Raw genomic sequence first — 12,881 nt, 5'->3', positions numbered from 1 at the left:
GCTATACCCTCAATGCCTAAAATACTGCCAGGCACATAGTAAGTGCTCAATAAATATTTGATGAAAGAATTAATAAATGGTATTTCCAGTAGCAAAGACATAGTGATAAAATAGTTAATACTACCTGATATTCATTTTACATCAGGTAAGTTTTGAGCACTTTACATGAATTATCATGATCTTCATTTTCTCATGAGATTGATATTATCATAGTGATGTGAGACCTGTAAAGTTAGGTAGTAGTAACCTAGAAAATTGAGTCTAGGCATTCTGACTCCATGGCCTGGGCTAGATGTTACCCAGAGTCCTATAAATTATATTATGAAGGCTGCTGTGTATGAAAGTTTTTGTAGTGAAAAGCCTTCTTGGTGAGACTCTAAGTAATGAAGTATAGAAGATGCTTAAAGTTTGGAGCTAGACTCTTTGTATTTCATACTTTGGGGCCTTTAGAAAGTTATTTAACTCAGGGCAAGTATCTAAATGCATTAGACTCTCAGTTTTTCCATTTACAAAACAGACTAATACCTTCAGAAGATCTTACGAAGAAAGCAGATAACTATGTATAGTGTGCACCTTTACATAGGAATGCTCACAGAAAATGCTCAGTAAATGGTTATTTGTAAGAGGGTGATAATTGTGGTAGTTTTCTGGTGCTATAGCTGTTGACTGTTATGAGTTGCCTAGCACATAGTTTACCTTCTTTACCAATATGAATTCAGCCATGATTTACCATGCCTGGAGGGTTGCCAGAAGAGATCTGACGGGAGGCTATAGAATGGGAATACCGAGGACCCTTATGATAAAGGTCAAGTTTGTAACACTGTAGATGACAGCTAACATCCAGGGTGAGTAAGTCTAAGCTCCAGGAGAGCCAGCTTCTCCCAGCAACTCAAGGTTACAAGGTGAATGGAGAAGAAATTCAACTTGGGGAAAGAATGAGTCAAGACCCTACTCTTGAATTGGGAAAATAAAAGTTCAGGGTCAAAAATGAAGACCCACAGGTGCATAACATGATAATGATCATCAGAATGTCTGCTGGCCAGTGGCAGGGGGCTAAGAAAATAGGAGCAACAATAAAGATAACGAATCCTCACTGGAGCTTCTGAATGAAGTGGAGGGGTCTTATAACAGCACGTAACAAGAGCATTAATTAAACTAATAATAATATATAATCATGTGGCAGGAATATTATAAACACTTTATGTATAAATATGATTCTAACGTTCACAACAACCCTGTGAGTTGCTATCATTTTTATCCTCATTTTTCAGATGAGGCACCCAAGGTACAAAGAGGTTAAGTAACTTTCCCAAGGCCACTCAGTAAGCAACTGGCTGCTGGGAGTGTGCATTACAGATGATTATCCTGGAAAATCCATGGATATGGGTCCACTGAGCCACACAACCCATCAAGGCATGATTGGAACTATAGGTACAAGTATTGAGAAGAAGGATGGTTTCCAAACATTTTAAAAAATAAAATTGCAAGAGAACCTAATGTAATTGTCAGTTTTTAACTAAAATAAACTTTAATAATAATTATGTGACATATTCTTCAGAAGATACTTACATATTTGAATAGCAGCACTATAATGAAACTTCTTCTAACTCCAATTATGTAAGTACTTTTCCTCACACTTTCATATCTAAAAACAAAAATTAGAAATAGCATTTTGGTTCAATCTTGTTTCATCCAAGGTAATTTAATTAATGAAAGAAAGAGATGCTACATCCATCTCATATACATCTTCATTTAAGATTTTTTTTTGTTTAGTGATTTTTATGTTATTGAGCTTTTACTATGCGTCAGGTACTATAAGAATTTCACATGTATTAACTCATTTAATTCTCACAACTACTACATGTGAAAGATATTATTATAATTCCAATTTTAGAGAAAGCAACATCTCATCAAGAGGGACATAACATTCCCAGGCTGTATCATTTTTAAGTGGAGAAGTTGGAATGGGAACTTGAAACAGAAACTGAGATTCATTTTGAAATAATAAAAAAATTGAATATAGCTGGTTTGTGGATCTTGATGTGCATGATCTGTGGATACAACACACATACATCTGCATCCATGAAAATATCACTGGGAATCCAGTGAATGTGCCAGGCAGATGTGGCTTGGGTAGTACCTCCTCAGTTTTTTTTGTTTCCCATGGTTGCTTTTCCTATTCACAGCTTACAACTGTGGGTCCTCATCAACTCAAAAGATACTTTGAAGGTCCAAGCTCTCTGTTTGATGAGCCATGATGCAGCAGAGAAGGGAAGTTGATTACTAATCATACCCTCTCCACCCCCGACCCACACAAATCAGTAAAAGGGAAAAAATTAAACAAGATATTGAAAAAAATCCAGAGAAACAATAGGAATGGCTTTGATTTTTATAATAATTCCATCATATATCCATTTGGCCATGCAGAAATCATTATGTTTTTTATCTCATAAAGTGTTTGGATGGCATGTTTATAATTCAGAGGAATAACTCAGAGGAAAAAACACTTAAGGAACATAATTCACCCCACTTTTGTACTTGGGGGTTGAGAGATAACCTTACAAAGGATAAATAGTTTTAATGTGTTTGTTATAATGGCATTCTTTAATAGCACTTTATGTAAGTAACACTCAAGCATGGCAACATAATAGCCCTGAGAAATATACAATTCAACCTGTATGGAAAGTATTATTTTATGAGGTACATAGACAAATACATTAGTCACTAGAGTGAAGATGGCATTTTCTTATCTTGGAGGTAGTTCTTCCAATTCTCAATACCTGTGAACTATGAAAGTAAAGTTGTTATGAAATCATAAAAATTGAAATATATACCAGAGGCCCCTTAGGAAAAACAATGCATTGACAGTGAAGTTCACTGAACAGCACATACACAGAATTCGTTGCAATTGGTTTTGATTTTGCAGAGGGGCTTGTATTCTTGTGCAAAAGGTGATTGGATAAAGTGATGGTGGGATAACTCTTACGAAAAAAAAAAAATTTTTCACAATAGTCTTCCACAACTTTGTCACCATGCATAAAATTCAAAGAAATTCTCAATGCCACTGGTTAAGTAACCATTTTACTTAGTCTGCTTATTTCTTTGTCTAGAGTGAAGTTTTCAATGGACTTGACTGTGCTGCAAAACAAAGCTGCGGTGTCTCTCTTGACTTTACCCAGAGAGTAAATATAGGAAACTGTGATCCTTTCCTTAAAAAAATTTTTCACTTAGGTAGGAGGCACAAAGCATCAGAAATGCATTAAAATGGTAAGAAATGCATTTAAAAAATTTTAAACTAAGGTTAAGTTCAAATAGAAGCAAGGGAGATACTGAGAAATGAAACAATTAGGGAGTAGTGCAGAATCATCAGGTTGGAAGATTTGTTGAGATTACTTTTATTTTTTGTTGTTTCTTTTCCTGTGGCTTCCTTTCCCTCACTTTTATAAAGGCTCATTTATCTTGGTAAGGTGTTATCTGATCCACTGACCGCAGGCTCCCCAGCCTAGACCATTGGCATTTAACTTGTCAAAGGACACAACTTAAATATTCCTTCCTGTTCTAGCAATATGTCACTTTCTAAATAAACAAATATTAAGATATTTATTGATTACTTATTATATGATATGTTCTGCCCTAACACTTTACTGGGATGAACTTGGGCAGAGAACTGAGGCAGAGAGAGATTCGATAACTTTCCCATGATAAGACAGTAGGCTTAGATTCAAATCCTAGCAGTCTGGTTCCAAAGCCCAAGCATTTATAAACTATACTTTTTTTTTTTTCCCACTGTGGACAAAAGTCTGAATAACTGTCCACAGACGTGAGTGGATGTACCATGCCTCTTAAAGAGAAAACAAATATGAATTTGCTTGCTGTTTATAAAATATCATAGAAATACACACAGAAACTGAGAACATTGGATGTTTCTGGGGTAGGACTTGCCTAAAGGAGAGATAGTAGTGCAAGGAGAGATTTCCAAGTATATCTTTCTGGAAGTTTTGAATTTTGAAATCCAGATGCATTACTTTCACAAAAAAAAGGATAAATAAATAAAGCAGGGAAAAAAAGAACAATTACAAGAGTCAGTAGATTCTACCATGCCAACAAGAAATTGTAAGCCCAACATTAAAAAGGAAAATTAAAGACATCCTTGGGGAATTCAACATGTTTTATTTTGCCAGGCACATGATTTCTTCAATGTCCAATTAAATAATACTGTGCTAACTACATTTTCTAACACAGAGTGAACATTCACTGTAATGACAGTTTCATCATGCTAGAATCTATTCACAAACCTACACTGTGAAAAAAAGTGCATTTCTAGGAAATTTTATGTACAAATGGAAAACATATCAAGTCATCGAACTGTCAAACTACACAAAATAAAACCAACCAATCAACCACCAACATTCAGTATATGTTAACAATAATTTTAAGCAAGAAAATTTTCTTTACATTTGGCAGTTTTGTTCAAAAGGGGCTCTATAATTTTAAAAGTAAAGTAATAAAAGTATATACAATTTAATAATGTTCAAAGTAGAAGATATTAAATAGCACAAATAATGTTACAACACTAAACACCCTATTGTCTATCAGTTTGGGTTTACATGAAGCAAGGGGACCTGTATAGTTTACCCTATCCTCTGAGTCTAAAACAATTTTACTTTCAACTCTGTACATAGAATAGATTGGCCATAAATACAGAAGATGGTTTTGGCTTTATGCACATTTCTATTTGTGCATGTAGAGTAGAAATAATGACCTACTTGCAAAACAAACTGCTTTAGAGACTACTTTAGAATCATATACATTTGGAACAATAGCTTTTATTTAATAGCTTTTTTTTGAATAAACATTATTTATGTTGCGTTTGTTAACTGCTATTTTTGCCCCATTGAGGCTTCCTCTTATAATATCATAATTTACCACCATTTAAATAATAAATCTTATTCCTAGATTCTGATCAGTGATTACGTTCATTTTGACGATGATTTTAGTTCTTGACGCTTTATATTGTAGTGCTTAGGAAGGTAATATATCTACCTTGATTACCTTCTTCATGGCTTGTTAACTACAAATAAAACTTTTGTATTAGATTTTGATTGGGTATATGATATAAGTTCTGTTTGCACCTAGAAACATGAAAATGTCTTTAAAAGTAAGTAAAATGAAAGAGCAAAAGTTGTGTTTTTAAAAGAAATATGAGGATATGAAGAAAATTTTCATACTTCTCCCATCTAGTTGTTATTTGGAGTAAAAAAAAAAAATCACTATTAAATTACTCTAATAAAAGGATCCAAACATACAATTAGAAGATAGTTATTTTATTCATCACAAACTTACCACATTTGTATTTATATACCAGTGAACATAATGTACCAACATTCTTTTAAAATAAAGTATGTCTATTTTTGTTCAAATTAGAATTTTTCTCACTTCTCCACAAAATGAGCGTCTCTCCAGCACACATGAAAGAGTATTAAAAAAAAAAAAAAGAATCGGTGACTTAAAAGTCAGTATGATATCTGAGGTTGGTAAACAAAAAAAAGTGAGTTAATCATTGAAATTAATTATTGAAGTTAAAAATTAGTAACATTTTTTAATAAACTTCTGTCAATAAAATTGCATTTTCTACCTTGTTTTTTCTTTTTTTTCCATTTTGATTGTTTCGGCCCTCATATACAAGTTTGATATTTCAAAAGAAATTTCTTCTTATATTTTTTAAAATGCCATACAAACTAGAAAATTAGAATAAACACATTTATCAATTAAACTGTGTAAGATTATATTCTCTGAGTCTAGAATAACTTAAATAACTTCCAAAAAAGAAAGTGCTTTTGTTTGGAAGATGATTACATAACAATATAAACTTAAATGCTTCACTGATATAATTCCAATATTAAAGATATTAATGGTTAGTGGTCCTTTTATCTTCCTGAAACAAGGGAACAGAGATCAATGACAGATATCAACAACTGATAATTTTTGCAATCTTAAAAGTAACTAATACTATATTTCACTGGAAGCACATAAACTCCATGTTATCTTTTTATGAAAATCGCTTGTGTTTTATACAACTTTTAGATTCCCTCTTCCTTGTCTCTTTTCTATTCTACGTTTCTTTTGACAACTACTCTGTCACATGCATTTATATAACTTTTACTATGTAAAAATTGTGAACTTGGCATTTGGTTTTGTATACAAATGATTGACAGAACTCTAAACCCTTAAAGCAAGGATCGAAGATCACAGGTTACGGCCCTAGTTCAATTAAGGGATGTAAGAATTCTAGTTTTATAGTCGCCATATTGGTTTTGAAGAAAAGGTAAATAAAGATATAAATAAAATCTAGGTTAAGTTAAATATTTCTATGCACCATGAGGACCATGACATGTCTAGTGCTAGTCAATATCATACAAGAAAATGCATACTCATTTCAGTTCACGTAACGTTCACCTTTAGGAGTGAGTAACCACCTTTCTCAGGAATTTCCCATGGGTAAAGCACAAGATTCTTTGCTCAGAAGTTGATCACTGAAGACAGATCATTTACTGATGGAAGCATAAGCCTCATTTAAGAAAACATTATGACTCTGGCAGCTGATTCCTCCTATTTCTACTTTTCCGGCTATTGATGAGAGCCTTTAACTTGCCATAGTCCCCTCTCATCTTCTGGGATTCTTCTCCCTGTTGATGTTGCTGCCGAGTATCTTTGCAGTACTGATTAATCATCTGCATTTCTGAGTGGCTGAACGCCCCCATGATGTCCTTCGGGTGGAAGGGTAAAGCCCTCACAGAGCTGGCCCAGGTCCATGGAGACCATTTGTCTGTAACAATAGCCACCATTTCGGAATCTAAAACTTTAAAGTTGATCTTGGCTATGGTCTGCTTGAAGCTGTTTTCTGTTGCGATGCAGTGATACAGTCCTTGGTCAGAATCCTGAACAGAGCGGATCAGGAGTCCTTGTGAAGTGGCTATGATTCGCTCATTCAGCTTGACCTAAAAGAGAGATATCAAAGATCTGAATACCTAACTCTATATCTTCTAAAAAGATATGACCAACAATACAGAGTGTTAACTTCCTTCTTGGTGGACACAGATTTTTGGTAAGTTCCATTGTCTTTTTTTTCTTTTTTTTTGCTCAGGAAATCTAGTCTCAGCAGTACTGAATCTATTAAAGAGAGGGTGAAGTTATCACTCATATTGCCCAAAATAGCTTAAAGTGCGTTCCCTTTGGATAGAAGTAGTTTCTCCACATATAAGCCAGAGTTTTGGATGTTTCTGGAATGTAAATCACAGTCAACATATAAAAATGAAATTCACAGATAGTTTAAAATGTCTATTTTATCCTGTAGTTCTTGCCTTTTATTGTAACAAAAATACTCACTTATTGAGTAATAACATGAAGCCACAATTAAAGGGTTGAATTTTACCTTTTTTTCAATGAATGAATGAATATTCCCTTAACTAAAAATTTTATAAGCAGAGGCAGCGTTTTGAACATTATCAAGGGCTTTTTCCTATTATCTAACACAAAGAATGACTGAAAATAAGCTGGAACTCATTATCTTATAAGTACTCCAAGTGGTTTTACTTTCCAAGGAAAAGTAATAAGAAGCTATGAGGTGAATATTTAATTACTTGACAGGCTTATACTGGAAAAAATATCATTTTCTAGATATAAACTAAATGCTGAAATCCATTTCCTTACAGTTCCCGCTATAGTGTTGTCAATGAACACATAAAAACCTACGTGGTAAGTAGTTCCTTCACATGTATACTCAGGAATGCTCTTTCATTGAGGGAAGAAAGAAATTTGACCCAAAGAAAAATAAGGGAAGGCACAATATAGTATTGAAATACAAAAAATAGAACAGAACTAGAAAAGAGAGATTAGGAAAAAGTAAGGACAGAAATACATAAAGCAAATTTTTTTATGTTCATTTAATTTTTAAAGTTTAAATGTGCCTTGAAAACAGTTTTAAATAATGTAGGAATGCATTCAGAAATAAAAGAAAAGAAAGCCTTTTCCATTTGTGTGAAATTGGGAAAAATTTTGGAGGCCAATTTGATAATATCTATTAGCATGTATATAATATTCAGTGCAGACATTTTATTTCTAGGAATTTATATAGAAGATATACTCTTACAAGTATGCAGATATTCATTTACATGATGTTTTTGATAAGAGGAAAAACAAGAAATAATGTAACCAGTAGATAGCTTTAGAAAACTTCAGGTATGTTCCTACAGTGGAATACTATGCAGCCAAGAAAAATAAGGTAGCTCCACATGTACTGATATGATGTGTGTGTGTGTCTGTGTGTGTGTCTGTGTGTGTGTGTCTGTGTGTATGTATCAGAGAGAGAGAGACAGACAAAGAGAGAGCGGAAAATAGGAAGATTATGGAGACTATTTGGAGGAATATATAATTCTTAGCAGCCTTATACTCTGAGAAGTGGGAATAAGTATTGAAGTGGAGAAGAGGATGGCTTTTAGTTTTCACTTATGCTATTCAATATGAACTATTTGCATTTTTCTCTGCAAGCTTTTTTTTACCATTTGTCTTACTTTTCAAAAATAAAAGTTCAAGATTTACACACTATTAATATGAGAAATATGTGTATGTTTGCCTAAGCTACTAAGGAAGAATTAAAATAAATTTAATTAAATATTAATAGTTTATTCAGCTAAAGTGAGACTGAGTGGAATTGTGATCTGCTTGAATTCTGGACAGAACAGATTTTCGTAATTACATTAGAGTTAATTTTTTCATAGTCTTAAACTATGGCATTCTTCTGTTTTTTGAGATTGGAAGAAAAATCAAGATAGTCATATCTGAGTCTCCACATTCTTGAACCTTCTGAAATAGAACATTAGAAATATCATAAAAGTGATAAAATTCATGATACCATTCCTTTTTAAATTTCATTTGGTAATTCCTGTGACATGTATTCAAGACTGTATATATTCATTTATTTCAATTTTACATAATAGAAATTACATTCACTCATTACATATTATTCCACTGAACTTTCTACTGAATAAAAGAAAAGCATTTTATCTACGTTAGGTAAGCCCCCGTTTGAGTTTTGGATTTCCAATTCACATACACACACTCAGAATTTCTCTGGAAGGATGGTTCATGTCCACATGTCATGTTCTAGCCTAAGAATTCCATTTCTGTATGATAATCATCATAGTATATTATGAATTTTACCCCCGATTATTTTGCAAGGCAATTATTCTTATGCTCCATATCCATTCAAAATAATTTAAAATTAATTAGACTGCAGACAATTCAAGACTAATTTGATGATAGATTTGATAGCAAAGAAAATAGGTCTCAAACAATAATTTTTTTTAATGAAAAAACTAAAAAAAAAAAATTTAATATCATGGAAATCTGGGGCAAGAAGGGGCCCTGAAGTCCATTGAGCTCATCTTTGACAGTTATATCTCATCTTATGCAAGTGGTCATCAGCCTATGGTTTAATATTCCAGTGACAGGGGACACAAAATTTCCTAAACAACTCATAACATCTTTGGATAGGCAGGTCTGAGAATTGGGAAGTATTTTCTCATAAAGAGCCAACATCTGTTTCAGTAATTTTGATGCAATGCCTGTGTTCTACAGCTTGGGATTGTATCCATTCTACATAGCCCTCATTAACCTAATATGTAGTACGGAAACTGCCTACAATAGAACACACACAAATGCAGAAGGCTCTATTTTCTCTTTGCTGCATCAGACTTTATGATGTACTGTTAGTACCATTGCAGTCTAGGCTACTTTGATGGTTTATATATCCATATATATTTTTCTTCTTATCCTCTCATTTGTCAGGACAACGTGACATCAATATCATAGAATTCATTATTTATAATATTTCACTCTATGCTGTTTTACAATGTTTTCCTTTTAAAGCAGCTCTTTACAATCAGTGAAAGGTTAATATAAGTGTCCTTTTATTTGAAAATCGAGGTTTTTTTTACATATCAGTAAATAAAGGCAATGGTCCCATACACAATGATTCCACATATTACCTAACAAACCCCCAGGAGTTATGAATAATAAAGCAATGGAAACAGATTACCACACAGCAGAAAAATGCTCTTTGCCATTTCTTGCTGAGGAAAATTGAACTTTTTTAAAAGCCCCTTTTATCTTGTGAATCACACAAAGGTGCTGTTGTGTGAGAACTTAGCTTCTGGATTTGCACACATCTTGTTTCTTCTACAAATGCTTCCTCACATCAATATCCCCATCTGAGTGCGCAAGCTCTTGTTTTAATCACTGTGTTATCAAGGTGAGCAGGAAGAGAGGATTTCTAATTAATCCGTCAACTCTATGGACAAAGGATTTTAAAGAAGGTGGCACTTGTCATCCCAGAGACATTAAAGGATGTTCATATGTCTTTCCTTTTTCATTTGATCTGAACCTCCCTGAGGGATGGTGATTTAATGCTCTTTCCAAAGCCCTGACTGATTGCTGCTCTGCTGAGTTACTCACCTCTTTCCTCCTGTCCTCGTCTTTCTGTAACAACCACTTGATAGATGCCTGTGGAGACTTGGGGGCACACTCAAGGAAAGTGGTGTTATTTTTTACTCCATACTGAACAATTTCAGCTGCATTTCTATATGCTGAAGAGCAAAAATAAAAGGAGAGAGGATGACAATGGAATTTGGAACATATTCTATTATATGAATGTTTGTTTCTCTATAAAATTGTGAGCAACTATGGCAAACCCCAAAGGCAGTCTTAATCATTTAACAAGCAGACTATTATATATTGTTTGCCTGGTTTGTTTAACCTAAAGGGAAGGAGAGAAAGATATAAGGGAACGAATGTTTATTCAAGAATTACTTTACACGAAGGAATGCACTTAATATCATCTTGAACATTTAATTATTATAACATCTTTGTGAATTAAATTTTCTCAGCTTTTCATAGCTGAACAAATTGAGGCTGTGAGTTATGAGGAAACATATCTTAGTTAAAGAATTAGTAAGTGCCAGGCAATACTGAAGCCAAGTTCATCCCACCCCTAAACTCCATACTCAGTGTGGTATAGATTAAATTCGGAAACATTGGGAAAAGGCAGAAAGCAAGGTGTGGCCACAGTGGGATGTAATGGTTGAGAAAATGATCTTTGAAATCAGATTTTGCCTGAGGTAAAATCTTGACTTCATCACTACTGGCTGTGTAACCTTAGAGAAGTTATTTAATATCTCTGTGCTTCAGTTTTACTTGGTTCTAAAACAGACATTTTCAGACATTCTTTACTGAAAGTCTTAAATTAGGAAGAGTATTTAGTATAATCATGTGGTAGCTTAGACATGGGCAGAATCCTCATTCATAAAGTGGGAATAGGAATAGACCTTACTTAAGAATAATTTCTTGAGCACTGAAATAATCCATAAAAAAGCACTTAGCTCAGGTTTTGACACAAAATCAACACTGGTGTTTGTTCATCATTACCTCTGCTGCAAATACTCTTACCACTATGACTGACACTCAGATTTATAAAATACTCAGCAAACAGAGAAACAGTAACCTGGCTTTATTCCCTCAATTAGATGTATGGAACAATTAAGCAAAATGTGTCTCAATTTTCTTCTTGTAGTTAGTGTAGTTAGTGACAAGAATTTCATTATTTAAATAAAACCAAAAATGCCCAGACTCAAAAAGATTAGCAACAGGAATCTCAGTGTTAACAGTTAACAACAGTACCTCTGTAGCACCTTGGTGAGCCTGGAGGAAGGTCCCTCTGTTGGTGGGGTGGAGGTGGAGGGAGGGGGTCAGTGGGAAAAGTATAATAACATAATATCTCCATGTCAGGATGGGAAGAAAGGAATTAGATTAATTGTAAGATACAAGGCAGGACTGCCAGAAGTAAATGGAATGGTTGTAAACTGTAAAACCAAGGCACTAAAGTACACCCATGTTCAGAGCAGGATAATTCATAATAGCCAACATTTGGAAGCAGTGCAAGTGTTCATTGATGGATGAGTGGGTAAACAAAATGCGATATATATTATACATACAATGGATTATGTTTTCACCTTAAACAGGAAAAAAAATATTCTGACACATGTTACAACATGAATGAACCCTGAAGAAGACATTAGGCTAAGTGAAATAAGCCATTTACAAAAGGACAAATATTGTATGATTTCACCTATATGAGATATCTAGAGTATTCAGATTCATAGAGACAGAAATTAGAACAGTGGTTTCCAGAAGCTGGGGAAGGGGGAATAGGGAGTTAGTGTTTAATGGGCATGGAGTTTAACTTAGGGATGATGAAAAAATTGTGGTGCCGGTTGCACAACACTGTGAATGTACTTAATGCCACAGAACTGTACACTGTAAAATGGTTAAAATAGTAAATTTTGTATGTAATTTAACACAGTAAAAAACAAACAAACAAGATGTTATTTTTTCTTCAGTGGTAAACAAAAAAATAAGTAAATTTTTTTCTTCAGAAAGAAAATAATGTCTAGGAAAATCTATAATTACTATCTTTGTGAAAGACTTACCTACTAACATACCCAAGGTATCTGTGTTCCCAGACTTTTGTTTTACAAAATTCTTAGTATACATACAAATAACATTTAATTTTTAATTACCATATATGAATACCACTAATTTTTATAGTGAATCTTTCTTTAAAATGACATACTTTAATCTATTATGAGGTTTCCCTTACTGAAATATGATATTGAGCACTGCTACTCTTTACCAAGTTTGACCACTTTTAATTACCTTTTAGATTAAATCCTCTGCATTGAGTCAATGGATTTCCATGTCTCACATCTTGTCTTCGGCTCCTCCTATAAAGCACAGAAGTATATACAAGTGACTTAGAATTAACATTG

General features: G+C 33.6%; 1 protein-coding gene across 1 annotated transcript in view; it reads right to left on the bottom strand.

Annotated features, from left to right (window-relative positions):
* Positions 1-4,150: 4,150 nt before the first annotated feature.
* SEMA3C (semaphorin 3C) overlaps positions 4,151-12,881 on the bottom strand; it is a 193,662-nt gene continuing 184,931 nt past the window's right edge. The window contains exons 16-18 of the mRNA XM_059934052.1: positions 12,769-12,836; positions 10,513-10,643; positions 4,151-6,998 (exon numbers count right to left, since the gene is read on the bottom strand). Coding sequence (XP_059790035.1) covers positions 6,585-6,998; positions 10,513-10,643; positions 12,769-12,836 — 613 coding nt within the window. The 3' untranslated portion in view covers positions 4,151-6,584. The remainder of the gene's footprint in view (positions 6,999-10,512; positions 10,644-12,768; positions 12,837-12,881) is intronic.

Source organism: Balaenoptera ricei, chromosome 9 (genome assembly GCF_028023285.1).
Source record: "Balaenoptera ricei isolate mBalRic1 chromosome 9, mBalRic1.hap2, whole genome shotgun sequence".
Taxonomy (NCBI): domain Eukaryota; kingdom Metazoa; phylum Chordata; class Mammalia; order Artiodactyla; family Balaenopteridae; genus Balaenoptera; species Balaenoptera ricei.
Note: the sequence above shows the minus strand (reverse complement) of the source record. Positions and strands in the feature narration are given on the sequence as shown.